Here is a 27,068-nt window from a genome sequence, read left to right as displayed (position 1 = left end):
TGGAGACATGCTCCTCGAACGAGAGCGCTCGCCACAGAACTATCGAGTAAACAGACTTGGAAGTCAAGGCCAACAAAATCCCTCGTGTCTCCATACCATCCGCTAGGAAGGCAAAGCCGGATCTCATGTATCTGTGGTCAGACAAGACCGCCACCACTTCCTCGTATTGCAAGGCTGCTTCAAAACCACGCCAGTGTGTGCTCTATTTCCCCAACCTTTTTTTTCTTTTTTTAAAGGTTTGGAATTCACATAACCATGTGGTGTGCTTCTGGAGTTTGGGACTACCAGAATCTCACTGTTTATCACTCAAATCAACAAAAATAAACAGTCAAAGGGGGAAAACATTTTCAACTGTGCTGGAAGAACTTTTCTTAATGTCATAACTAGGCATCCCGTTAGTGTTACCATGTGCTTGCGCTTTCAGTCTCACATCTTTCATGGTGGGCTTTTGTTTAATAGAAGTGATAAGTTCATGCTAACTGGTACCAGACTGTTGAGTGAGGCTGTCAGTCTTCTTTCAAGCCCCTTTGCGTAAGGCGTCTTCCTGATTCATAATTGAGTGTTCAGCCACTTGCCAAATCAAATGTAGTCCGCTGTTGACATGAAGTAACCCCCCTTTTGGTCCAACAGGGGTGGTCAGCTGATGCCAACAGTCTTGGTGCCAACAGGATGTTATAATAGTGTATTAAGTGACTTCCACACAACAGCATGCACAGCTGCTGAAACATTAATTAACATCCGTTTCCAGTTTTGCTATCGTCTGTCGCAATTTGTCACATGGGAGCCAACTACGAGGGGCGTTGCCTGTTGTGACTCCTTTGTTAAGGAATAAAGCCTGGTTAGAATTCAGGAGGCACATTTCACAGGCACGCTTTTCATCCAAAAAAACTAAATCTAATTTGCTTTCCAGATAATAAATTATGTTGTTTCTTTGCCTTTAATGGTCATTTTGTGCCAGGATACTTGACTCAAATGTTCTCCTTATTTCTGTCAATTGGTCGTTCAAAACCCATCAGCCTGTAAAAATATTTCCGAGGCACTCATCTTGAACTGGTGTTAAAAAGGTGATAAAACTTCTTACATTGTTCGCAAGAGCGGAACATACTCAGCTAGTGAGATCCTTGCAGTGCAGTCAGACTCCTTCACTTTTCATGAGTAATCCCCATCCATCATTTACACTCAATATCCTATAATGACTAAGCAAAAACAATAATTTAGACATTTTTCCTATTTAAAAAAACCAACCCCATTACATTTAAGTATTCAGACCCTTAACTCAGTGCTTTGTTGAAGCGCCTTTGGCAGCCATTACAGCCTCAAGGCTCTGAGGTTATAACTTGTGACGCAATAAGCTTTGCACACATAGATTTGGGGATTTCCTGCTATTCTCCGCAGATCCTCGCAAGCTCTGTCAGGTTGAATGAGGACCGGTGGTGGACAGCAATTTTCAGAGATGTTCGTCTGGTTTTTAATAGGGCTCTGGCTGGGCCACTAAACTACATCCGTAGAGTTGTGCCTAAGCCAGTCCTGCAAACCAGTCTGAGGTCCTATACCCTCTGGACCAGGTTTTTCATTAAAGATATCTCTGTACTTTGATTAGTTTAGTTTTCCCCTCAACCCCGACCAGTCCCAGTCCTTAGTGTGTGTTTTTGCAAACTGCAAGCGGGCCTTCATGTGTCTTTCACTGAAAAGAGGCTTTCATCTGGTGAGTCTCTGGAGTGATCTCTGGGACTCTTACCAAGGCCCTTCTCCTTTGATTGCTCAGTTCGACTGGTCAGCTCTAGGAAGAGTCCTGATTGTTTCAAATGTCTTCCATTTAAAGCTATAATCTGTTAGATTTGATCTAGTTTACTGTCTGTTAAGTTACTATCTATCAGGTCTGGTCTGGTAAGAACTTTGAGCTGTGAGACCTTATATAGACAGGTATGGGCCTTTCTAAATCATGTCCAATCAATTGAATTTGCCACAGCTGACTTCATTTAGAATCATCCCAGAGATGATCAAGAGAAACGGGAGACACGTGTCATAACAAAGAGTCTGACTACTACTGTGATTTACAGTGTTTCAGGGGTGTTTTTAAATGTTTAATAATAATTCCAAAATCCTGTTTGCTTTGTCATCATGGGGTATTGAGTGTAGATTGATGATGGGAAAGAAATATTGAAATGATTTTAGCATAAGGCGGCAATAAGGCAATCAAGAGGTGAAAAAGGTGAAAAGGTCTGAATACTTTGTGCATGCCCTGTTTTATGTTTTATGACGACGATTTATCGTCGGAAACATGTTGGCAACAGTTAAAACTGAGGGTGAAATCAGCACGTATTTTACAATGTCTTGTAGAAGAAAGATTGTTAAGCATTGTTTCCTTTAGTTCTTAATTATGGAAACACTTTATAAGGTTGCTGCCAATGATTTACTCAAAACTGTTTACTGCTTAGCCCTTAGGTTTAGGAGATAAATATTCTCCTTACAATAGTTTACATATTATAGCGGAGTGGTTACAAACTGGACTTTTTTTTTAAATGTCATTAATTTTAAGACCCAATTAATTTGTTAAATATTCACTGTTATTTTAGCTCAGTTTGTCTCTCCACCAACTCCTGAGTGAAATATCTGTTTTTTTAGCCGGTAAATGCTCCTCTATGTTCACCAACTAGTCACTAACTTTGCCTGTATGCCGTTTGCTGAGCAGGTTGCATAGAGAAGCATTTTTTTTCCAAAAACCTGCTGCAGCATAAAAGGCTCATGAAAGTGCTGTGTGAACCAAAACAATGGGCTCAAAGAAGGTAAAAATGTCGTGCAGACCTGAAGGGAACTGTAGAATAAAATGTGAGTTCCTCATGACGGCCAACACATTTCTAATGCACATGACCCATTGTTCGTAGAAAAACATCAGTTTAAACCAACAGAAGAAAGACTAAACTACTGATTTTATTTTATTTGAGTCTTCATTTTATTGCAAATGCTATTCTGTTAGACTTTCAATGGTGACGACTTCCTAGCTAAATTCAGGAAAAGTAATTCAGTCCGATACGATGCTAGTTGTGTTGCTTCATTTATGAATTTGTTTGCTATAGGAGAGAGGCAGATACTTTTCTCATTTATATTTAAAGTTAATTGTTAAGTTGTGTCTGGTGTCAGGATTCATTTGGTATCATTAGCAAAAATAAGTTTCCATACAGCACTGAAATAAATCATTATTTCAAAAACATGGTACATATATTTCACGTTCAACTCTCATAATCACAAGTTGACAGTGATAACAGACAACAATGAAACCACAGAATCACAGTACACGTGTCAGTCATTTACAGATTCAGACTTAGAATAGTATTAATATTTAGCAAGACATATACAGTAGATGTGGACCTTGATGTTGAGTATTTTGTGTATAATATTTAAAAACAGAGGAACGGTTTTCAGTTCTTTTTTCAAGAGTCCCAGAACATGGTTGCATATTTACAGTCTTCACCTATTTATTGGTAATAATGGGACATTTTCACTCAATATAATAAAATATTGCAGCAATATTGAGACATGCAACATTAAGCCCCAAGTAAACCGTGTCCAGTGGGATTAGAGACATGATAGGACCTGAGAAAGACAAGTCATTAGGACAAATTGTTAAAAAAAAAGGATGAATGGAAAGAACATCATCAGAAATACAGATACTACCTTGATGACAATGGAAAACTTTATCTGCCAGTCTGTCATTTGCTAATCATTTTATTGGGAGACCCAGCTTACGTCAACTTCACTCGATTCTGTTATTTCACTACATTGCAATGACAACAACATGCTGTTTGTCATAAATCATTTTGTACGGAGATGATAAATAGGCTAGTTATTTTCAGATGTCCACTTTGCCCTTCACTGTCTTCATCCTTCAACCGCATCTCCTTTTGAGGTAAACATTTTTTTTTACCCGCATTACAAATGGCCAGAGTTTCAGACACGTGGTTAACATTGTGAATTTGTGAATTGACAATGACAATTCACAAAAAAACTACTTTGTTAGGTTTAGGAACAGATCATGGTTTGCGTTAAATAAGTTAAATTAGTGTGTGCGTTTATATAAATAACGTTACGTACGCAAGTTAAAATTAGTCATTGTTGACTAAGGATTCAAGCTATTGCCCCAAATCCGACTCAGGTGCCACAACCGTTCTGTAAGTCACTAGCGCACCGGTGAGGATGTGATTCCTCACCAGCTTTCCCCCAACAACATAGCCATAAGGGTTCAATAGGCTGAACCTCATGCTGGGTGCCCATTTTGGTTATCCTGGCCAAGACTTCCTGTTCCAAGTGGCAGTCATTGTTTTTTACGGTTCGATTAGAAACCTGTGATGTCGAGAATGGAGCCGGAGTGTAGAGAAAGCTTCTCTATGAACAGATATCTGCATATGAATGCGGATAAATAACAAATAACTAATGAAAAAATCATCGTCACACAATTGCTTGTGGGTTCTGTGACGGCCAATGTGGCACCTCTTTTGTTTTTCACACGGACTGTTTATCTGCGTGCTATGAAAGCCTGCTCAATATTGATTGATTGGTACGGTAAATACTACTCGAACTACAATAAAAAAAATCAGACCGCTTCCACCACCCAAATCTTGCCCTGCTGACTACAGACTCTATATTCCTATGCAGAATCTGTTTATAGAGATTAGCTATATGGCAACTCCAAAAATTAAGAAATTTGAAACGTGTTTTGAAAATGACAGTTGTGCAGCCGATAGCTTCCAAGCCAAATGTAATGCTAACAATACTAGCTACAGCTGCTAAGTGGTGCATGACGCACATTCAGAAGACTCCTTCATACAGTCACGTTTGAATTGTTTCAAATAAAATAATTCAGTAAAAAGCTAAAGACAAATTTATTTTTGCACAAAGTGCAGAGCCATAATCTCACTCCTCGGATGTAGACTATTTGGATGAAGCCATTGTTCACCTTTTTCAGCTGGCATTTTCTTCCCCTTCAGCTATATATTGATGCATCCGTGTCTTAACGCTGCCCAAGAACTTTTTTCCCTATACAGGAATGTTAACTTGGTCGGACAGACTTTTCTCCAGCACTGATACTGTGCTGTGGAGGTTCAGGGAGTATGGTGGACATCTTTAGTGTTAAGCAAACATTGCTGCACTTCTCAGAAATCACAGACACTTGAACCCATGTAATGTACTGTATGTGATTATATGCAACATAAATCCTATGAAGTATTTTGAGTATATGTATGTTCCTACTGCTGTATTCCACATTTTTCACATTGCACCAATCATGTGAGGACAATGAGGAAGCTTACTGCGCATTTCTCACATGGTGACCGCGTGTGTCTGTGTAAGAGCTATAGCAGTCGTTTCATGCGGCAGGTGTGCTTCTCTATGTGCATGGTGGATCGGTCAGTGGAGCTGGTCAGGTCATCAAGAACATCATCCTGCCGTTCCAGCTCTGTCTCTGCCTCCAAGGCCAGGTTCTTTAGCTGCATCAGCATCTGTGACACGCACGCACGCGCACACACATGCGCGCACACACACACACACGCACACACGCACACGTTATTAATTACACACCAGCCCCCAGTGAGCGTGGACAACTGAGTAAGACGCAAGACACAAATAAAAGAAGATTAAATACTGGAAACCTGGAGAAAATTGGTGAGCAGTTGCAGGGTGGAACATGTGGACCATATGTGGAGAGGTGTAAAGATAGGGTCAGTGAGTTAGTAAGCGAGTGTGTTTGTGAAGTAGATGAGAGTGAAATTTGGATTCAGTTAATTCCATTATTTTATTCAACTATTGGGGAAAAAAAACAAAAAAACAATGATCTGCTGATTAAAGGAATACTTCACCCTCATAACGACCATTTCCATATCAATTACTCACCAAGTGTTGCCTTGACTTCTTGAAGGAAACTTTCTTTTTGTTCCATGCCACCACAGTGAACAGAGAATTCAAAAACAAAATAAAACCTTGATTCAATGAAGTGATAGGAGGCCACATTCAACAACAGCAAAATTATACCAAAACATCCATTTACAAACTTGTGAAGTATAATCCAAGTCTCATGTATCTAGTCGCATTCTCAGTATTTCCCAAACACATGCGTTTTCACTAAAACTTTGCTACTTACAATAATTAAAATCTCCCGCTGCCTATGCAAGCTTCTCAGTAGCGTAAGTGCCGTAGAACATAGTAAGGTAGCAACAACTCGTGTTTGGGAAGTACTGAATGACACTTGGATGATACTGCAATACTGAGTGTGATTAAACTGATGTTTTGATATAATTCTGCTGTTAAACATGGACCCCTTTTTCTTCAATGCCTAAATACTTTTCTCCGTTTTTGGATTCCTCGTTCACCGTGGAGGCATGCGACAAAAACGTTTTCTTCACAAATTCACGACACTCCGTGAGTTACTGATATATTTTGAGGGTGAAGTATTTCTTTGACCACAGATGAGAGACACTTTACAATTCAACGCCAACCATGATGCAAAACTTACGTGGCTGATAATAATGATAATATTTTCTATATTGTAGTAAATGAAGTTTGAGATGATATTCAGAGAGCAGTCTTGGCTTATCTCCTGGGATCACTGATATCATACAGTACTGTTTGTTTTCAGCTCTCAGTGGTTTGATGAATACTGTGACTACATTTCCATGGTCCAACAACTGTGTATGTTATGGTTGATGGAACAACTTAAATATAAAGTGATGTGCCAAGCAAAACCTAATAAACACTACTCCAAACCCTACCACCATGGTTTCTAAACCAATATTATGTTATGCTACACATGCTCTCACACACCCACCGACGTTATGTCAGTTTTTCGCTGGCCGGTACACACGGACATTGCAACTGAGCGCAGAAACAAGTTCCAGACAGCAGTTTGAAAAACAGATAGTATGTCAATACACACCGAGGAACGACTGTCTACGCTCACTCAGGTCTGTGACTTCACTGTTTCAACAGGGAGTACATGACTGAATCCCACCTTGCAGTTAACATTCTCATGAGTTTTGGTGTGTCATAGAAAAACACAGAAAATGAATATTTTTAGCTGCTGCTTATACAATGGCTAGAAGACTTAAGTCATGTAGAAAGCCCTAAAATTAAACATTTAGGCTAGAACTGATAGAAAAACATATGAGCTAAAATGCTACCTTTGTGCATGAGCGGGATCATTTCAGAACTGTGAATTAATAGATACAATAAAAACACAGTACATTAAAATGAGGGAGCCAGTTTGTGCTGTTAGCAAGGTAGGAATTTCCAACCTCAAACAATAATACTGGTATAAAATGCTGAGACAAAGGGGAATATTTGCTAAAGCACTTACAGGACTGTGGGACATCTGACTGAGTGACCCTCTGTACAAGTTGCCCCAGTGTAGATTCTAATCTTGACATGAATTACATTAAGAGTAGGGTGTGTACAGAAGCATAACATTAAGTCCAAATTGGCAGCCTTTGAAGTTTGAACCATTATCAGCTGTAGACAATATGCCATTTATTAACACAATAGACAAGCCAACCTGTATGACTGTCATTGCTACAATAAATGAGTTTTAAAAATGATTATATAGACAAAGACAACAGTGAAACATTGTAAATTGTTATTATGTACAATAATTAACTAAATGGTAGGTTTAAAGTGTTGCCTTGTTAGAGATAAGATCTATGCAGTGGGTCAACAAAATAATGTAATATCAAATAAGGATGTTAAGTGAATAAATCACAATGGAAAAAGTGGGTCATATAAGACTGAAAGGAAATGTCCAGTACATGTCAGCCCCAATATTCTATGTCAATTGTGACTGCTATTTCTCTTTTGTCAGGGAATTAGCAAATCTAGTATTTATTTGTTTTGTCTGCTCTACTTGACAAATTAAGTAATTTACCAATTTTAAATCAATGTGCCTGTACAGTGCGCAAAAAGTCTCATGTTGCTTACATAATTGATATATTAAGTTGCTGATGGGTGAATAAATAATAAATACTGCATACCGACTGATGAGTTGGCTTGGTCAATATATATATATATATATATATATATATATATATACACATATATATATATACACATATATATATCCAGTATATATCAGCTGTTATTAGTTTATTTCCTATATATTGGTTACTGCACACATGTTGGCCAATAAGCAACAATAAATGGTATAACAGAAACGGCAAGTTAACTTTGAAGCTTAGAATACTTTGTCAACCACAGAGCACTGACAAGTTTATTTTCTTAACTGTAAATTGGTACATATTTTGATCACCACTCTTTAAAAAACTAATTTGAGGAATTCCTATCAACAATGTTTTTTACGTTATGAGTTTATGTAAAAACAAAGAAAAAGGAGATCGGCAAATACATCAATATCAGATATTTGATAACTTTCAAATATGTATCTTTATTGGCCTAAGAATCATGCTAACTATTGGGCCATGGTTTTGCTACTTCTGTGTTGGAGGTGTCTACATTATTTCATACATCAAGTAAGCTTTAATATTATCTTGGCACAGGTAGTAGACCCTTGGTGTCAGCTCATGAAGTTTACATTAATTCATCTAAATACCCTAAGTGATGTGTTAGAAGAATGATGTAACAAATGAAAGTAGTAGTTGAATATCTTATTCTAAGCTACGTGGAATAGTGTGTCACACAAAAAAAAATGGTTTGAATCATAGGTCTGAATTTGCGTCACTGTGTAGGTCTTGCCACCACAGACCAGTTCTGTAACATTTCTCAGTGTTGTGAGGTTCTGAATGGAAAGATATTGTCTGACCAAATGACTGAACAGGATTCTTTGCTTCTCTTAAAACAAGGATGGAACTGGGTTTGCGGTCTCACTGAATAACTTTTTAATCATACAGGATATAAAAATAAAAATCATTATACTGAATTGTAGGTTGGAAACTATGAAAATAAATGTCACTAAAAGCATAGGGCTGTTTACTATAATACATATAAATATACAAATGTGAAAAATCTAAATGTCACAATAATGCAAGTCATACTGTATATTCACACAGGTCTCACCTGTTTGAGTTCCTGGGCCTCAGCCTGACTGACAGATGGCTGGAGGACATTCACCTGCAACTGGGAAAGCTCTCCTGCTGGGACCTCCAGTGGGAGCTCTGTCTCTTGGCACCTCTGCAGCAAACCTGACTCCGTGGGATGGTGAAAAAGTGCAGAGTGCATACAGTATGTTGTTTATGAGGAAACCAGACAGTAAACTCAAAGTAACTGAGGCAATCAGGATGGAGTGACTCATCAAAACACATTTCTGTCCATGGATGAAATGTTTTTACATGTGGCTACACACCTATAAATATACAGAAGTGGAAACATAGACCTTTACTGCCACTTAGTGGCCAATTTCATACTAGACACAGAAACAGGGAAATAGCTTTTTTTTAATATATTACCCATGCTTTACCTTCATTCCAGTTTGGCACCTCTGTGTCACACGGAGATGTAGCTGGAGTTGCTTTGAAAGCAGTGTATTCACGAGTGAACTCCACTTTCTTTTTGTACTGAATCTCTAACACTGACAGAGCCTCTGGCATTTTGGCAGACAGGAACCTGTAGCATATATCAGGCTTCCCAATAAATCGCTGTCTAACAGTGATCTCATACGGACTGTGCACCCTGACTTCGTCCACTTCATTTCGTTCGAAGCGGTGTAGGAGTTGGCAGTTTGTGTCTCGCACCTCCAGTGAGGAAACCAGCACCAACAAGCATCCTGGTTTTAAATCAGAGTCCCTGCCTTTGGTCACTACAGCTGGGATGCTTGTGATCACCTTATTTCTACCGGACCCTCTGCCAGCTGCAGAAGCAGCTGCAGCTCTTGCAGCATCCTCAGCCTTAGCTTCCTGCTGAGTTTTCCAGGGGAGTTTACCAAAAGGCCACCAGGAGGGAGACTCCAGCTCTGACAAAAGTCTGCAAGTAAAAAGGGAAAGGAAGAATTAATAAGAATCTATGACTTGTTTCACTATTATATTAGGCCTGTTTTTGTATGGCAACTACTTAGTTATAGCAGTCAACAGCATAAGAATACAAGACGAAAAAGACTTCCAAATACAATAAGGGCATAATATCATTGAGTCAGGAAATATTAAGATAATCACTTATCAGCCACGCCCAGATCAGAGTCAATCTTCTCCAATCCCTGCATCATATTGTCAAACTGCTCTCCTTGGTGACTAAGGACGATGCCGGTGTCCTCCAGTCTTCTCTGGGCCCCTGCCACCAGGTTGATCAGCTCTCTGCCTTTAGAGGGTTGACGTTCGCCCCCTTGGGCCTCTGAGCTGGGGGACAGAAGGCGTTCTCTCCAGAAATGCTCCAACACATTATAAACCACTACCCTGTTGGGCTTTAGGGAGCCAAACCAGTGTTTCACGTTGCCCTCTTCAAGCACTGTGAGAGTGCTGAAGATGAAACTGGACGATTCCATCTTGATCTCCATGATCCTGGAGAGGCGGAAGCCGGCAAGACTCTCCTTACTCTGGTTAGAGACAAAGCGCACCATGGTCCTGGTAAGGGAGAGGGTGCCATTTTCCCACCTCTTCTCACTGTTGATGTAATAGGAGCCGGGCCAGCTGTGGATAGGAACGTCTCGGCTCATTTTGGAAGGAGATACACTGATTCACCTAGAAGGACATCTGAGCTTTAATATTACATAATCATCATACACATATGCACTGTTGCAGTTGCAGTTAATAACATCATAATGACATTTTACGAGTGATGTCTCCGTCCTGATAGTGAACGTACTTTCTTCACTGTAATAAGGGATCCAAGCAGCAAATGAGCTCAGCTGAGGCGTTCACCCCTGGCAGCTTCAGCTTTCTAGCCAACTAACCGCATTACGAGTGCGTCATTATAACGTTATAAACCCTCTTGGCATGCATCACTTCCTCTTGGTTCAATCATATTCGTCCCACACCACATTTATCGACATCATTACCTTGTTGAGCTGCTGAGCACTACGTTACCCTATACTCTTCTCAGTATTCATGATGTTTATTACGGAAGTGACGTCGCACAGGAGTGCGACCGTATTTACTGTCCGACTCGAATAAACTGCTGTCACAAGTCTGTCGCGACAACGTTTTGGAAAAAAATATTAATGCTAGCTAGAAGGACGGGTTTTGTATCAGCTAATATGATTTTAAATACATTGCAACGGTAATATAAACAGTAGTGGAAATGAATACAAAGCGACGGTATTGTATTTGCGTCGTGCAGGAACCATAACCTAAATAATACGTAAAGGAATACGTCTTTAGCATAATGTTAACGTTAGCTCTCTAGCCTAACCTAGCCTAGATTTGACAGCAAACGTAATGTCGAAGCAAACGACTCTCTAGCTTTTCCTTTTACCGTTTCTTGGTGTCCAAACAGTGCCAGCGTGCTAACTGGCTACCTGACGTCTTGTTTACCATTATGGACAGGGAGGCGTACCGTAACTGCTGCAGCCTCGTCAAAATACCAAGACAGTCTTATGAACAGTTTTGGTCTTCGCATTTTCTCGACTACATCGACAGGGAGCTCAGCTATTCTAAGTTTTTCAAGAAATACTTGCTTCCCAATCACCCGTGCATGTTTTCAAGAAGGTTCACAGAGGAATGGAAGTGTAGAAAACAGTGGGTGTCTGAGGAGGGGAAGCCTAATTTCCAGAAACTGCTCCAAGAGTTTGGTAAATGAATCAATTTATTACTGTTTATCTGTTTACTATCACTGTATATCCTACAGTGATGGTGCAATTAATCCCTCAGTGCAGTGTTCCTCTTAAACATGCTCTATTTTATTCCCTTTTTTATTTTTTTATACTTATATTTCATATTTACTTTAGTTATTTTGTGTTCTTTTCTCTCTGTTTTAACTTGGCATCTCAGATTTATTATACTTTTATACTTGTTTGTTGTGACAAATAAAGTTTATATCTATCAATCATAATGCAGTTGCTGCAATGACTGTTGACATGTACTGTATGCTAATCTATTTGTTTGTTCGCAGATGAGACCCCTGTCCCTGTTGCAAATTGCAATGCAAAGGAGTACAATGCAAATCCTAAACAAGTTATGCCTTTTAAAGAATTTATACACTACTGGAAGGAATACATCCAGAATGGCCACTCATCACCTAAAGGATGTCTCTATCTTAAAGACTGGCACATGTCAAGGTATCTACTAATATGGATTGAACGAAACCTTTTTTATAAAGCACAGAGTACAATATGTTAAATATGTAGGTGCCCATGATTAATTTAATATTATTGTTCTACAGGGACTTTCCAGAGCATAATGTTTACACCACACCAGTCTTCTTTTCTTCTGACTGGCTTAATGAATACTGGGATACACTTGAAGTGGATGACTACCGGTTTGTCTACATGGGACCTAAAGGCTCATGGTATGAAACATTTAACATTGTTATTTTCATTGTCAACACATAAATGACATCTATCAATCAGATGCACTTTCTTGTCAATAGGACCCCGTTCCACGCCGATGTGTTCCGCTCCTACAGTTGGTCTGCCAACATCTGTGGCAGGAAGAAATGGCTCCTTTATCCCCCAGGTCAGGAGGAGTTTTTACGAGACACTCACGGCAACCTCCCTTATGATGTAACATCATCTGAGCTTCGAGACAGAGGCCTTTATCCTCATTCTGAAGAAGCCTGTCAACCTCTTGAAATTATTCAAGAGGCAGGTGAAATCATTTTTGTGCCAAGTGGCTGGCACCATCAAGTTTATAATCTGGTAAGAGCTGCAAAGGCAACACAATCTAGGCGGTTAATTGGGGTAAAGATATTAACCAAATAACATCTCTTACATTATGGTCTTTTATCCAATGTTTGTATTACAGGAGGACACCATCTCTATTAATCATAACTGGTTGAATGGCTGCAACATAGACATTATGTGGCAGTTCCTTCAGAATGAGCTATCGTCTGTTCAAAAAGAAATAGATGAGTGGAGAAACACGATGGACTCATGGCATCAGCACTGCCAGGTACTTCAGAGACAAGATTGTTCAGGCTATTTGCTTTCTAGAAACATGTTGCTGCATAAATGTTTGTTATATTAACTTTAAGTGATTGATGTTGGTTATTTTTCAGGTCATTATGAAGGCCTGCTCTGGTATTAACTTTGCAGAATTTGCTTCGTTCCTGAAAATCATTGCCGACAACAGAATGGCTTTCCTGAATGCTTGTCCCCCGGGGGATTCCTCCGATTACCCACGCCATCTCTCAGAGACCCTCGCCACACTTGGACCTTACCATGCTGCTTTTGACCTACAAAGAGTGGCTCACATAATTGAATGCCTACTCTGCAATGAAGACTTTAAGAGGCTCGATCATTCAACTTCAACTTTGCAGCCAGAAACCATGTTACAGCAAATTCGGGACACCATACAATCCACAAGAGGGCAGCATCTCCTTTATCAGGAATAAAATTTGGTGTCTCAACAATATTATCGCCTGGAAATGGCTTGAATGAAAAGTGCCAATTTGTACAGTGCGAAAAAGATGATGATTAAGGTGTTACTACAACTTTGCTTTGAGATGAATTACAATGTCAAAGGTGAATGTTAGGAATAAGTTTTACACTGAAAGAATAAAAATGGATAAATAAATAAAAAATATACACTAACAGTATTTGTATTGCTTTTTTGCACATTTATTCAACAACCACTAAATCCATATCACTGGTGGTATATCTGTTGTATATTGCTACAACAGATCAGTTAAATAGCAAAATTCTGTGGTAAATAATACTTTACAATTCAGGAAAACTATACTTGACACTCTACAAGTATATTTTATTGCAAATAAAACAAAAACACTCGCAAATATGGATATGTGCCACAACACTGTTAAGCAATGCCAGGGTAACATACTGTACTTCAGGGTTCTGTGTATGAGTCTGTCAGATGTGATGTATGTCACATTTGAGGGAACTAAATTATCCTCCTCTTCAGTTGATTTTCGCGTCTTTAGGCCACCAGTCTGGCACAGAGGCCTCAAGTGTCACTACGGTGTCATCAGAAGATTGGAGTGTCAACGCCTCTTTGGCATGAGCCATGCGGATAAGGCTTAGACCTAGCTCTCCAACCCCTGCTCTGTGCTTCCCAGCTGGCTTCCCCGACTGCGTTTGCAGCACATCTCCTTGCTCAAGGTCTTGGACTGGAGCTGACAAGCGTACTGGCATCAGGCGTTTCCGAACCACCCCTGTGTGATGAGTCCTGGCTGTGAGCTCCTGGCCAATGTAACAGCCCTTGCTAAAGCTGATACCCTGCATGTAGACAAGATTTGACTCTAGTGGAAGTGCCACCCCAGGGGGAAGGTCCTTCACCCCCTCGGGAAGACCTAGAAACAATGACAGAAAAGGATACAAACAAAAAGTGTTGAGAGCACATTTGCAAACAAATCCTTACACCTCATCCTGTTTCTGTTTTAATACAAACTGCAAGGGCTCTAACTTACTAACTGGCCTTACCTATTGCATAGCGATGTCTGTGATATTCCTCCGTGTCACCTTTCTGACATGATGCAATGATATCCAGGGGGTCAGCTAGACTGTCCAACACCAATCTCCAGCCCATTTCCTGAGTTCGCGGATCAGTCTCCCATACCAAAGCTTTGTCTGGGGAGGTGAGCTCAGGTTTACTGGCCTCTTGATCTGCATTCTTTTGCTTGGAAAGCACTGCCCACACAGAGAGCTCTGGACAAGGGTTTATGTTGACTTTTCTGCGAAGCTTGTATACCTTCAGATGTTTCAAGATTGAGTCCATAATTGTGCTGTCACACTCCAGGAAAACACCTTGTCCTGCATCAGCTTCTTTCAGACTGAAGGGAAATACAGCAAGTTTAGTACCTCGTTGAAAAAAAACATAAAAACTACACAATCAGTTAATTACAGCATACTCTTATGATGAACAAATGTTTTTTTCCTAATCTGCCTGATTTACCTGATTTAATGATTTTGTTTTTTTTCAGAGAGACTTTTAAGAAGCACCAAAAGATGTGCATATCAACATGTAGTCTTGCGAAATCTGACATCTGTCACTTTTTTTAACAAAGGTCAACAATATTTGCTACAAATCTATCAAAGTTTTACAAACTGGATAACATAAATAAACTGAATTCACAAATCTATAGCTGGATTAGAGGTCAGGCTTACCAGGCACATCACACATTTGGCATCAGTCGCATACTGGTATCTACTAAGTTGCTACTAGGCTTGTCTCCATATTTCTCCAAACCCACAATTCAATTGGACTTTAAGGTCACGGACCGTTAAATAAAATGTTCGATTTTAACCTTTTTTTTTAAGCACAGACAGCTATGAGATTGTCAAGACTATCAGGTCTTGATTGTCGAAGATCAACAGATCACTGATGTTATTTACATATTCACATTTTTCTTTAAAAATGGTATCAAATGTGATACAACCTCCATTTTGTTTGCGCTGCACGAAGGCCATATGGTCAAATATTAATCATTTATTTAAATCGCAGATCGTGATTTCGATTATTTTACTTTTGATTGATAATTGAAATTGAAAGCTCATTTCCACTGATTTTTTATTTATAATTGAAATTGAGACACCCCTTGTTGCTAACTTGCCACTATAAACTACTACCTATTGCAATTGTTAAACAAACTTCACTGTCAACTACAATTTGTAGACATGTCCGCCAAAATGTTCACCAGGCATTTCCTGACAGGTTGGGTTAAAATATGTCATGTTCTGTGTATTGCCATCTATCCATCAAAATTGAGTTTCACTGAATTACTTAAGTCAATTATGCCTTTTCTGTCATATCACAGATGCTCACAACAACAACCCTCTTATGCTGAAGCTATTAGTACACTTAGAGCCACCCAACAGATATGTTAGGATGCTCTTTGTGGACGTCAACCCCGCATTTATTACGGTAATTCCCTCCAAACTGGTTGACAAGCTGAACACTCAAGGCCTAGGTTCTGTGCTGTGCTCATGGATTTTGAACGTTCTCACAGACAGACCACAACAGGTGAGAACAGGCAACTGCACCTCCTCCACACTCATCTTGAACACAGGATCCCTGCAGGGTTGCGTGCTGTTGTCCTTTTTACATTATTCACCCATGACTGCACCATCATCCACAATTCAAATTATACTACAGTGGTAGAACCAATCTCAGACAATGACAAAACAGCGTACAGGCATGAGGTAAAAATATCTGAATGAGTGGTGTGGGGACAACAACCCGGTCCTTAAACTGTAATTCCGGCGTAAAATCATCCCATGGTCTTTTTCGGCACAAATAAGCCATCAAGGAAGTTTATTTCTTGTATAAACTATTAACAGAGATATCCCAGAGAGTCGCTAACAGTCGCTAACAGCCGGACGTGGCTAACACTGATTAGCTCAGGGCATTACGGTAAAGGCATTGAAAGGGTTTTTTTAACCACTTATACTGCTCAAAATAACACAAAACCTCCGCAGTAGCATGATTAGAGTCCCTACACATGTAACAAAGCACCAACAATGTAGTTAGCAAACGGGGAGTTTATAAAAGCGCTTTGAAAAACTTACCAACTGGCCCTGGTACCAGCTCCTCTTGTAGTAATGTCCATTCAAGTGTATTATCAAATGCAATCCAAAAGGAAGGAGCCAATTGAAGATTTATTCCAGCAAAACATGTAAACGTTGTGGTTTGTGGTAGTTTGGTGAAATATAAATTGATAATAGATGTAAAAGGTTTGGAAAAGTCCCAGACAGCAACTTTCCCTGCAGCACCGCAATATCACGATGGCTTATTTGATGAATGTAATAGCTGAACAAGACCATGGGATGATTTTGCGCCGTAATTACACTTTTACACCTTTAAGACAAAATAGGTGATTATTGACTTCAGGAGGACAAAAAAAATGTAACACGTCTATGGAACACCTCATGCTGATGCTCAAATTTCAGAGGTTGGTCATTAAGAGCATCCAACCGCATAACTGTGTGGTATGACAGCTGCACAACAGGCCTTACCTATCCCTGTCCCTATCCTTATCCTTATCAGATACCTCTGTGACACATGTTTATACTTATGTCAAGTAGAATAATTGTGGAATTCATGAATGAATTGATTACTCTAAGAATTGCCCTTAGGTGTGAATGGTTGTCTGTCTCTATGTGCCCTGCGATAGACTGGCGTCCTGTCCAGGGTGTACCCCGCCTCACGCCCGATGTCAGCTGGGATCGGCTTCAGCCCCCCCGCGACCCCAACCCCGGGAAAAGCAGTTGAAGATGAATAAATGACTGTAAGAAGACAGTTCATGACAATATGAAGGACGGTCCTGTTAAAGGAACTGTATAAAATAAAACAATCTGATAATGCCTGGAGAAACAATGGTTGAGATTAAAGAGTATGATACAAACAATAGGAAATACAGTTGAATGAGTACTAGCCCAGACTGAGCTACAGTAATATGTTATAGTGGCATCCTCAGACTTCTTCAGAATATTAAAAAAGAATCAAGACAAAACAGGGTTTTTTTTGTTTTAGGTCCCTATTTTGAAAAGTGAAGGTCTTTTTCCATTTCACTGAGTTTCACTGATTGAAGTACTTTAATAATCAAGCTACTAGCTTACTACACCCCAGTACTGGCTTCATTCCAGCCCTTAGATCTGCTTCTAGGCTAGTACCAACGCCAGTAACTGCATTTAAAGATAAGTAGCAACACCCTCGTGTTTACAGGAAACATGTATAAGTGTTTGATGAAGTATACTGTACCTGTACAACATGATGTCGTAGAGTGTTCTTCCTTGTACATTTAGCATGTGTGAGTACATAGCTGTGAGTCCAGGCACCTTGAGGAGCCCCATGTCATTGGTTATAATGCCCTGAAGAAACGGGCTCGTCTCTTGTCCCTGAATTTTAAGTAAGCTCCTGTGAGGTAGGTGATAGCAGACAAACTGTCCGCGGACGTCTCCCTGGACGGTCGACTGGCTGTACGGTTTGACACGGATACCGGAGAGAGATGTCAGGCACAAATACCGACCTGTGTATCTTCTAGTGGACGTGAACGCTCCCCTGGCGAAACACAAAACCCCCATGTTGTTCACTGTCACAGGAGTGTATCACGTTTTTAAAATGAAGTGTCTAGTCCACCGAGAAACAACAGCGGACGGCTACATAACACACCAGTGCATCACAGTCGACTCCATTTTGAATCCCACAATGCATTGCTCGACAATAACAGAAGACATCTGCGCCGTGATCTGCTCGCCTGTAAACTGCTATATCATACATTTCTGTAACTATTTGCGATAAGTGCCCTGAGTAAAAGTGGTGTGAATGCTCAATGGTTGTCATGGGGACGGAGGAGTTGCTGCTCAGTAACTTTTTACAAGTGTTTAAAGGTTTAATATGGAGACGGAGCACAACAGCGTCATCTAGTGCCTCAAGATCGTAGTCACAACAACAAAAAATACTTCCAGCAGTTAGGTTGCCAGGTTAGTTGAGTAGCCTGAATACAGGTTAATGACTAAATTTGATTCATTTTACAACAGTATTTAACGTTAGCCAGTCTTCAACTGAAAGTCTTTCTTTGAGTGGTGTGTAATCGATTAGCTAGCTAGCTCTCAACTCAAAATGATTCCTTGTTTCTGAAGCCGAACAACAGACAACCCTGGCAACCCGCAATGCAGGCCGCTATTGGCTGTTAGGCTACAATGTAAACAGACTGTGACAGAAAGTCATTGTCAAACCCGTCAAATTTTTTAAAGAAATATTAATTGAGAATAAATATATTTTTTTAAGGAAAAGCAGCTGGGAGGAGGCCTCGGGGAAGACCCAGGACTAGGTGGAGAGATTATATCTCCACACTGGCCTGGGAACGCCTCGGGATCCCCCAGTCAGAGCTGGTTAATGTGGCCCGGGAAAGGGAAGTTTGGGGTCCACTGATAAAGCTGCTGCCCCCGCGACCTGACCCCGGATAAGCGGATGAAGATGAGATGATGAGATGAGATGAAAACTTTCATTCTGTAGCCCTCAAAACGCCCCGTGGAAACGAACCAGACTTTAGCCGCCAAACGTGCTTGGGCACGGTACGGATGGACAGTGTGAGTGCGCCCTAAGAGAACTGGATACAGCGTTTGAGGCAGAGCCCCTTTAATTCCTGTTAAAGCTGCTCAGTGTTACATGAAGCCAAAAGAGATCAACTACCGCGTCTAAAAATAATACTACTACTAGTATGCCACTACTTCCACCATTCTTCCACACTGTTGGGCCCATAAAGCAGGCACACAAGAGACTACTCCAAGCAGAGCACTCTGGCTAACTTGAATGGGAATTGATGATCATGTGGCTCTTGTTATCAGACCAAGGAATCCAATTCTGATATTAACACAAGTCATTTTGCGGTGGTTGTGACACTAGAAAAAATGTATCCACGGATTACAGATCTCTCTTTTGACCAAGTCAATGGGAAAACGTTTTTTGATAGCATTATGTGTCACACAAAAGTTGTAATTCCACTGTTTGGCGACTATTGTCAAATTAGCTATATTTCTTGGGGGCCTAGCTTTCGAGCAGCCAGTGGATATGTATACGGGCCAAGACTTACTCTTTCGTCATTGTTTATGGTCTGATTAGCAACTTGAGATGTGATAATGGAGTTCGAGTAGAGAGACGGTGTCTCTATAAACAGATATCTGCATATGAATGCAGATTAAATAATAAGAAAAAGCTAATGAAAAGCTAAATCATCCTCAGACAATAGCCTGTTGGTTCTGTGACTGCATGATGGCCAATGCACTCCACCTCATTTGCTGTCCACCTGTACTGTTAACCTGTATACAACCAAAGCCTGCTCAAACTTTGGAATAATATTGGTTAATACTATTCTTAATGCTTCCGCTACCCAAATCTGGCCCCACTACAGATTCTGCCTTCACATGCAGAATCTATTTATAGAGCTTACTACAATGTAGGTAAGGTTTCCTTGTTCTAGTGGCAATCCACACCTGATACTACTTAAGAATGGGTGTTTGTCTCCATAAGTCAATCTTTTTAAACATACAAGCATTGTTTAATAATAAATGTATGTTGTTTTTAAAAAAAAAAGTTTTTTATTGCTGCAGGTAATTCTGGAAACTAGCTGCTTTTCCCTTTTTATGGTATTTTCCGATGTTTAAGATGGTAAAATGCTGTGTGATTTTGTAGGTTGTAAAATTATATGCTCCTCCTGCACCAACGCTCTATAAGCACCATTCTTACAGTTTATGGCTGCATACAAACTTCTTCTTAGAGTATACTTAACACAAATTTGCTTTGGCCAGCAACAGGGTGATCTCAACATGAAATAAAACCATTCTGTGTAAATTAGTCAGTTGTAATCTTAACTACAATAGACTTTGATTGGATTTGTTTTCTTGTTACAACAAATGAGACTCTCTTGCTATAATAACATACTTGGTAACAATAAAACTTTATTGCAAGCTTCTAACAGAGCGGCAGATGTGCAGTACAAAGCAAGACATTAGAGGTTTCAAAGAAGTTTATTTCTCCATGAATAAAATATGAGAACAGTCTTTAAAAGTTTGAGGCACTTTGAAATATGACAACAGTGAAGGCAGGATTAAATATTACTCAGAAACCAATTTTAGAAACATAGCCTACTGCTTCAATGACTGAAACAGTCATCTTCAGGACCTAACATGCCTAAACATAAGATAAATGAGGAGCTAATTGAATAGCTAAGGATGGGGTTTCTACTGTAGCCTACGTGTATACTGAATGTTCCCAGTTGTAAAGCATGCATCATCTGCTTCATATCGCAGAAAATCAGTATTTAGTTTAGAAAATAATCAGATTTTCTATTCACTTACCTCTCCCCCTTTAAATATGACACTGCAAGGCTTTGAAAATATAGATAAAGGCTTTGCACGCAATGACTGACGGTCATCACACTGAGCAGATGTTTACCAGAAGAGCCTACAGTGACAAAGCCCTGTTTCATTATCTTTATCAAAATATTTTACATTTAATCTGCTTCCAGCAACACCAACAACATACTACATCCAAAAATACTTCCCCAAATATCAAACATGTAGCTCTCCAACAATAATCGTCGTTCTTCAGAAATGAGTCATGTGCATTTGTACAGCGTTTCTCACTGTGTTTTCCAATTTGGATCGAGGGTACACACATTTCTTCAGATTAATCCAGTTCAGCAGCAGTCAAGGGCATCAGATAAATAGCTCAAAGCAGTGTTTATACTTTGACATTTTAGCTGGAGTTAGAGATGTTTGACTAAGTAAGCACATATTAACCATGTCCAGAAGCTATGGCAAGCACACACTAACACACTAGAGTAACAAAGACTTGTGATACTGTTTTTTGATATTTTTTTCACATGGGTTTTCTTTTAAATTTCAAAAAAACTGTGTATTCTACTCTTTCAGCAAGAGTGATTGAAATTCTCAATTGTTATTGTCCAAAGTTGCCTCTCTCTCTCTCTCTCTCTCTCTCTCTCTCTCTCTCACACACACACACACACACACACACACACACTCTCTCTCTCTCACACACACACACACACACACACACACACACACACACACACACACACACACACACACACACACATAGACATCCTCCAGCTGAGTCACATTGCAGTCCTGGAGTCCTAAAAGTTTTTAGTGTTAATTTACCTAATTAGATTTATTTCTAGATCCAAACGGAGGTCTTTCCATTTTTTACAATGGTTGCACCCTTCTCTGTGGCTGACTTCGGCCTCGCTCCTTGTTTCTCCTGGACCATATTCACTCGATTTTGTTCTGCCATAGTGCCCCCAGATACAGGGCTGCTGGTTCTGGAGGTTTGCTGGTTGTTTTTGGTTTGATATGTTTGAAAGGCCATATCGAGCTGTTCCTGGGCAACTCGTAGGTGCCGGTGTAGACTTGCCAAATCAGAAGGGATGTTCTCATCTGGGCTGGTGCACTGCTGCTCCTGGGCCACATTTGCCATGTTCTGCTCGTGGGTGATCAGGCTGTTGGGGATCCTGCTAGGTTTATCTGTCTTCATTACAAGGTTGTACCCCGGCGGGGAGGCTGGGATGTTTCGTGAAAATGGGTAGCCGTAGGACGTCCGACGGCCCCGGTTCCTCTTCATGCGAAGGGTGTCCCGAAAAGTGCCAATTCCCAAGTGAAGCATTTCACACACATTTAGCACTAGACAAAGACAGCTTACCACATACATGATGAGGAGGAAGATTGTTTTCTCTGTGGGCCTGGAGATGAAACAGTCCACTCTGTGTGGACAGGGGATCCTGTTGCATACATATGAAGGACTTACTTTAAAACCATAGAGGGCATACTGTCCTGCAAGGAAAGCAATTTCAAAAATAGCCCGTGACATGAGCTGAAGAACATAGATTCTCATCAGGCCCTCTTGCATAATTCTTCGACGGCCATCGTGTTTCGGTGGGTCTTTGCTAGTGCTGCTCAATGGTTCAGGCTTGGCCTCCTGCACCTCCAGTGTATCCTCGTAGATCATGGGCTCAGCATCATCATCTTCATCCTCCTCTAACACATCCTCCAGATGGTGGCTTTCTCTCCATCTCGATTGAGGGGGAGGCTTTTTACGCAACCTGTGGTGCTTCCTGCGATCCAACTCTGTAGTTCGGGCTATCTTGTGGATGGCGTAACCCATGTACATGATAGAAGGAGTTGAGATCATGATGATCTGGAAGACCCAGAAGCGGACGTGCGAGAGAGGGGCAAAGGCATCGTAGCATACGTTGTCACAACCTGGCTGCTTGGTGTTGCAGATGAACTTGGTCTGCTCGTCCGAGTAGATGGACTCGCCTCCAACCGCTGTGAGGACAATGCGGAAGATGATAAGCACGGTAAGCCACACTTTCCCCACAAAAGTGGAGTGGTTGTGGATCTCTTCCAGGAGACGAGTGAGAAAGCTCCAGCTCATGTTGCTCTAACAAGCTTTTCAACTAGAATCTGTAAAGAGAGAATAAAGAATTTATTAAAATCTAAGTAGGGACCTATTAAAGAGACAAGTTGAACTTGAGAGCTCGCAAGCTAATGTTTAAGTAAACTGTATATCTGGATGAGGAATATCTTTTTATTATGTTGTAAGTGTACTTCTTACACTTACACAAGCAAATCCAGAGGCTACAACCAACAGTTATTTTATTAATTAATCTGCAGATTATTTTCTCGGCAATAAAATGTCCCAGAGCCCAATCTTCAAATGTCTTACTGTATTTGACCGCTACTCCCAAATATATTCAGTTTACTATGGCAGAAGACTAATAAAACGAGCAAATAAACCCATTTGAAAAGATGGAACTTTATAATTCTTGTCATTTTTAAATGATTAATCATTTCGGCTATAATCCAGTGTGGACCTACACAAGAAAATGTAACTGTAGTCATCTGCGCAGTCAGATGTAGAGGATGCATTCATGTTTAATTGCTTGCATAGCCAAACACAAGACAATAGCTTGTTTTGATCCATGTCAGCGTGTAGGATGATGTCATCTAGACACACATCATTCAGTATTTCTAATATCCCATTCAGATTTAAATAGTTTATGAAAGGGTTGAAATGGTTGACCTAGCATAGAGAAGATTAAAAAAAACCCACACACACCGAAAAAAAACCCACACACGTCAATTACAACAACCATTTAGATCCAGCTGTGACCAGAGAACATTTTGAACACTACAAGAGAGTGAAACTATCAGAGCTCTAAATATAAGAAAAGACCTATTTTGGTACAAGAGTGCGCTCCACTAAGAGAGACACTTCAGAAATGTACTGTACTGTGCGTTTTAACCCATCATGCCAAGGGACACGCACAGAATAACAGATGACATGAAAACTCACAGTGTCATACTCTTGACTCTGTGAGGTGAATAAAGCTGTGATGAGGAGACAGCATAGCGCTTCTGTCCCCTTCATTCATGGGGCAGAGCTGTGGAGTTCTTGTTGATCTCATGAGCGCGGCACTGCGTTCCATGGCGTGGGATGTGCCATCTCCCCTGCCATCTGAGCGAACAGGAGAGGCTTGTTGCTCTGCCACGAGGCCTCCCCTCCAGATCCAGCACTGCTGACGCTGGGGAGGGGTACAGCCACACGGAGACAGATGGCACCTATGGTGGTCTGCCCCAGGATGGCATGACAGGAGGGCCGCCACACTGAGGGTTGTTAAGTTTGAACGAATCTGTTGTGTATTGTAGCATCACCATCATACCCTAACGTTGAAATGATTTTGAGCTATCCGCCTGCTGTTTTTGTGTTTTACAGCTTATTATGTTGATTATTTGCTGCCTTTTCTGTATTTAATTTTCAGTGCTGTTGCCATTTTAATGAGGTCTCCCCTGAAAAGAGATTTCTTATCAAAGTGGGACTTGTTTTTATACGTTTGTGGTTGTAGACATTATACATTTATAATATTTTTATTTAGGGAAAAACATAATTTTAGGATTTTAATGTTTCAGAAATACATCTCATCATATAATATTGGCTACAGGGGTATTGTAGTAATAGGAACTATTATAATTGAATATGTAAATTCCCTCATGATATTTAAATTCCACAAAATACAGCCACTTTTTAAATAAAGTTGTAATAAGGTTTAATAAATTAGATAGTTAAGAACATACTGTATGTCTAAGACATATTAGGTATTTCATCATAAATGCTGATGCAGGCCCAGTATATTTTACATAATTAAACATGCAATGTATTTTCTTGGGCGAATAGTTTTTTTAGTTCAATTACTTTGTCTTTATAGTAGAATTTTCATGTTTAAAAGACTACTGCCATGGCATGAAATGATCTTTTAGCAGTATGAATTCAGACACAAGACCTCACAAACAGTCCACAATTTCACCGTTGTAAATTGTGTATTTACAATATGACGATTGTGATAATTGCACAGAAACTCTTATACTGTTTCTCTAGGGGTGGAAACAAAAACTGAAATAACCCACCTGGAAAAGTTGAACATGCATTTCCCATCCTGAAGGTCTCCCGTGCCCTCTCTAGATATCCCCTGCACAGTCTGAACCATGGAATACCACCTCCATCCTAATGTCCTAGCCTTCTCCGTCTTATTGATAACTTCCAGAATAGCGAAAACGAAAAAAAAAAAGAGAATGCCGGAACTCATCTAGAGTAGACTTCCTATTTATTCCCTTTTCCCACTCTGTGAAGAAGTGAGGTCTCGCCGCTGTGAATGCCTCACATTCTGGCTTGTGTCTGGTTTCTATTACACCAGCCTTCTGCCCAAGAAGGAAGTATAAAAAACAGAGAGGAAGAAAAAAAAATCCTCCTCTGGCAAGTGACCCTCATCCAAGGGTTCAGACTTGAGGATATCGCACTGCAGATTGAAATGAACACCCAGCTGAGGGAGCGTGTTAATCGCAACACAGTCAACCTCCCTCCTAATGCTCATGTACAACATTTGTAACACAGATGATGGAAGGTCTCTCTCTCTCTTGCTCTCTCTCTCTCTCTCTCCCTCTGTTTTCTCTTACTTTGTCCCTTTCTCTCTTTACATCCCCATCCATCTATGTGTCTCGGCCTCTTGTCTACATGCCCTCCAACCGTTTATACAGCAACAGCTCACTCTGAGAAAAGGGGTGATGTATAGAATCGTGGCACACTTCACACATTTGTAAAAATGCAAAAGGTCATTTAGAACATCCACACCTCTTCCTCTCTCTCTTTCCTCACGCAAACATATCAACCACACCTCAATATATATGTGTGTATATGTATGTTATCTGTCAATTACATAACAGTTTACAGTGGGTGACAGTTATGAAAGAACAACTTCGGGGAGAAAAAGACAGGGACTTTGAGGACAGAAGTGTCAAAAAGACAAAAGCCACCTTGCCTCAGTGCAGATCCGCTAGAATGTAACCAGCAGGTACGCTCAGTCATATCAAGTGTCATAATATTTAGATCCTCCGTCCAGGCAGATGGCCAAATAACTGAGCAGTGGACAGGTCGCATACTGCACTCCTGCTACACGTCTCTTCCGACTTGATGTTTACACTTTCAAGCTTTCACTTCAGCCTATGGAGCGCAGTAGCACACATTGTTACTTGAGGCATGAAATGGACTTTTTCACACGACGTCGAGAGCGGCTGTATGTGTACAGAAGTCTCTCTCTCACACAAACTTCCTTACATTTTTTAAAGTCTGAAAAAAACACTACAAAGTACAGATGAGGAGGTGATTCATGCAGGATTAAAATTAGAAAGGAATTTCTTCATTTCTTTTTATTGTATGTGCCAGAACTTGCTGTGAAGTATGGGAAGGGATCTCAAGTTAACTACTTTTAATAGAGGACAGATAAATGGCTTAGTGTCTGGCTTGCATTGATGAAAAGTGTCTGGTCAGTGTCAAAATGACCATATTATTATAATGTTACTTTAACACAGCCCTCAATAACCCTTAATTATTACCTGTATACAGCTATAAAACCAAGAATAACGTTCAACAACATCACTAAGAGCACCATCAATCAGATCACACTTTCATCTCAGTTTTTAAAGTTGATCTATTAGGCTTTCTCTTATTTTCTGTCATATATATATTGTTCTAATGTCGGATGATCATGCTAAACATACCCAAAGTTTCAAATAATGAGGTAAATATGTGTTTGGGTAACCAGTCTAACCCCCCATGAGCCGATCTGCTCAGGATTGAGACTGCGGTCAACGCCTCCTTTCAGACAGCTTTTTCTACTTTTTCGGCAGTCTGCATCAAGCCTTTGCTGATTTTCAAATAAGGTCATCTATTCCAGGAAATGCACACCCAAGAAGTACAGCGAAACCAAGCTCCGGTAGAACGAGCTGCTGTTTACTACGTGTAGCTACATGTGGTGGACATAGCTGTAATATTCATCGCTTGTGTTTTTCATTGTGCCATTATTTCGTATCACAATCCTGCTGCTTTATTCCTCCACATTCCACTGCCAATGACATGTAGCTACATGCTAATGGCAGACAAAGCTGTAATATTGGTCGT

General features: G+C 40.3%; 4 protein-coding genes across 5 annotated transcripts; 1 reads left to right on the top strand and 3 right to left on the bottom strand.

Moving 5' to 3' along the window:
- Positions 1–2,993: 2,993 nt before the first annotated feature.
- snap47 (synaptosome associated protein 47) lies at positions 2,994–11,018 on the bottom strand. The gene is made up of 5 exons (XM_083928851.1): positions 10,789–11,018; positions 10,143–10,664; positions 9,452–9,954; positions 9,052–9,176; positions 2,994–5,495 (listed from the first exon to the last, which is right to left on the bottom strand). Exons 2-5 carry the CDS (start codon positions 10,637–10,639, stop codon positions 5,349–5,351), a joined length of 1,272 nt encoding a protein of 423 aa, XP_083784977.1. The 5' UTR covers positions 10,640–10,664; positions 10,789–11,018; the 3' UTR covers positions 2,994–5,348.
- Positions 11,019–11,110: 92 nt separating this feature from the next.
- Positions 11,111–13,621, top strand: jmjd4 (jumonji domain containing 4). Of its 2 annotated transcripts, none has more exons than XM_083929168.1 (6): positions 11,111–11,713; positions 12,034–12,199; positions 12,304–12,429; positions 12,547–12,778; positions 12,885–13,031; positions 13,138–13,621. In XM_083929168.1, the coding sequence occupies exons 1-6, from the start codon at positions 11,461–11,463 to the stop codon at positions 13,471–13,473; spliced, it is 1,260 nt and encodes a 419-aa protein (XP_083785294.1). In that variant the 5' UTR covers positions 11,111–11,460; the 3' UTR covers positions 13,474–13,621. The 2 variants fall into 2 exon arrangements, with proteins under 2 accessions (XP_083785294.1, XP_083785293.1); XM_083929167.1 differs by having other exon boundaries at positions 12,511–12,778.
- A 166-nt stretch (positions 13,622–13,787) lies between these two features.
- Positions 13,788–18,169, bottom strand: iba57 (iron-sulfur cluster assembly factor IBA57). The gene is made up of 3 exons (XM_083929175.1): positions 17,796–18,169; positions 14,519–14,868; positions 13,788–14,388 (listed from the first exon to the last, which is right to left on the bottom strand). Exons 1-3 carry the CDS (start codon positions 18,116–18,118, stop codon positions 13,997–13,999), a joined length of 1,065 nt encoding a protein of 354 aa, XP_083785301.1. The 5' UTR covers positions 18,119–18,169; the 3' UTR covers positions 13,788–13,996.
- Positions 18,170–21,734: 3,565 nt separating this feature from the next.
- gjc2 (gap junction protein gamma 2) lies at positions 21,735–22,991 on the bottom strand (the record flags this gene model as incomplete). Its single annotated transcript, XM_083927895.1, has 1 exon — positions 21,735–22,991. The coding sequence occupies one exon, from the start codon at positions 22,989–22,991 to the stop codon at positions 21,735–21,737; it is 1,257 nt and encodes a 418-aa protein (XP_083784021.1).
- Positions 22,992–27,068: the final 4,077 nt, after the last annotated feature.

This window comes from Echiichthys vipera (assembly GCF_963691815.1).
Source record: "Echiichthys vipera genome assembly, chromosome: 15".
Classification (NCBI taxonomy): Eukaryota; Metazoa; Chordata; class Actinopteri; order Perciformes; family Trachinidae; genus Echiichthys; species Echiichthys vipera.
The sequence above is the reverse complement of the archived record's forward strand: the minus strand, read 5'-3'. Positions and strand labels throughout refer to the sequence as shown.

Coding starts and splice junctions, on each gene's coding strand:
- snap47 (XM_083928851.1), bottom strand. CDS start 10,639: ATGAGCCGAGACGTTCCTATCCACAGCTGGCCCGGCTCCTATTACATC. Junction 9,177..9,451: donor GGTGCCAAACTGGAATGAAG/GTAAAGCATGGG, acceptor CCACGGAGTCAG/GTTTGCTGCAGAGGTGCCAA. Junction 5,496..9,051: donor AGGCCCAGGAACTCAAACAG/GTGAGACCTGTG, acceptor TGCGTGTCACAG/ATGCTGATGCAGCTAAAGAA.
- jmjd4 (XM_083929167.1), top strand. CDS start 11,461: ATGGACAGGGAGGCGTACCGTAACTGCTGCAGCCTCGTCAAAATACCA. Junction 11,714..12,033: donor GAAACTGCTCCAAGAGTTTG/GTAAATGAATCA, acceptor GTTTGTTCGCAG/ATGAGACCCCTGTCCCTGTT. Junction 12,430..12,510: donor ATGGGACCTAAAGGCTCATG/GTATGAAACATT, acceptor TCTTGTCAATAG/GACCCCGTTCCACGCCGATG.
- iba57 (XM_083929175.1), bottom strand. CDS start 18,118: ATGGGGGTTTTGTGTTTCGCCAGGGGAGCGTTCACGTCCACTAGAAGA. Junction 14,869..17,795: donor TACGACATCATGTTGTACAG/GTACAGTATACT, acceptor ATTTCCCTTCAG/TCTGAAAGAAGCTGATGCAG. Junction 14,389..14,518: donor CAGACATCGCTATGCAATAG/GTAAGGCCAGTT, acceptor CATTGTTTCTAG/GTCTTCCCGAGGGGGTGAAG.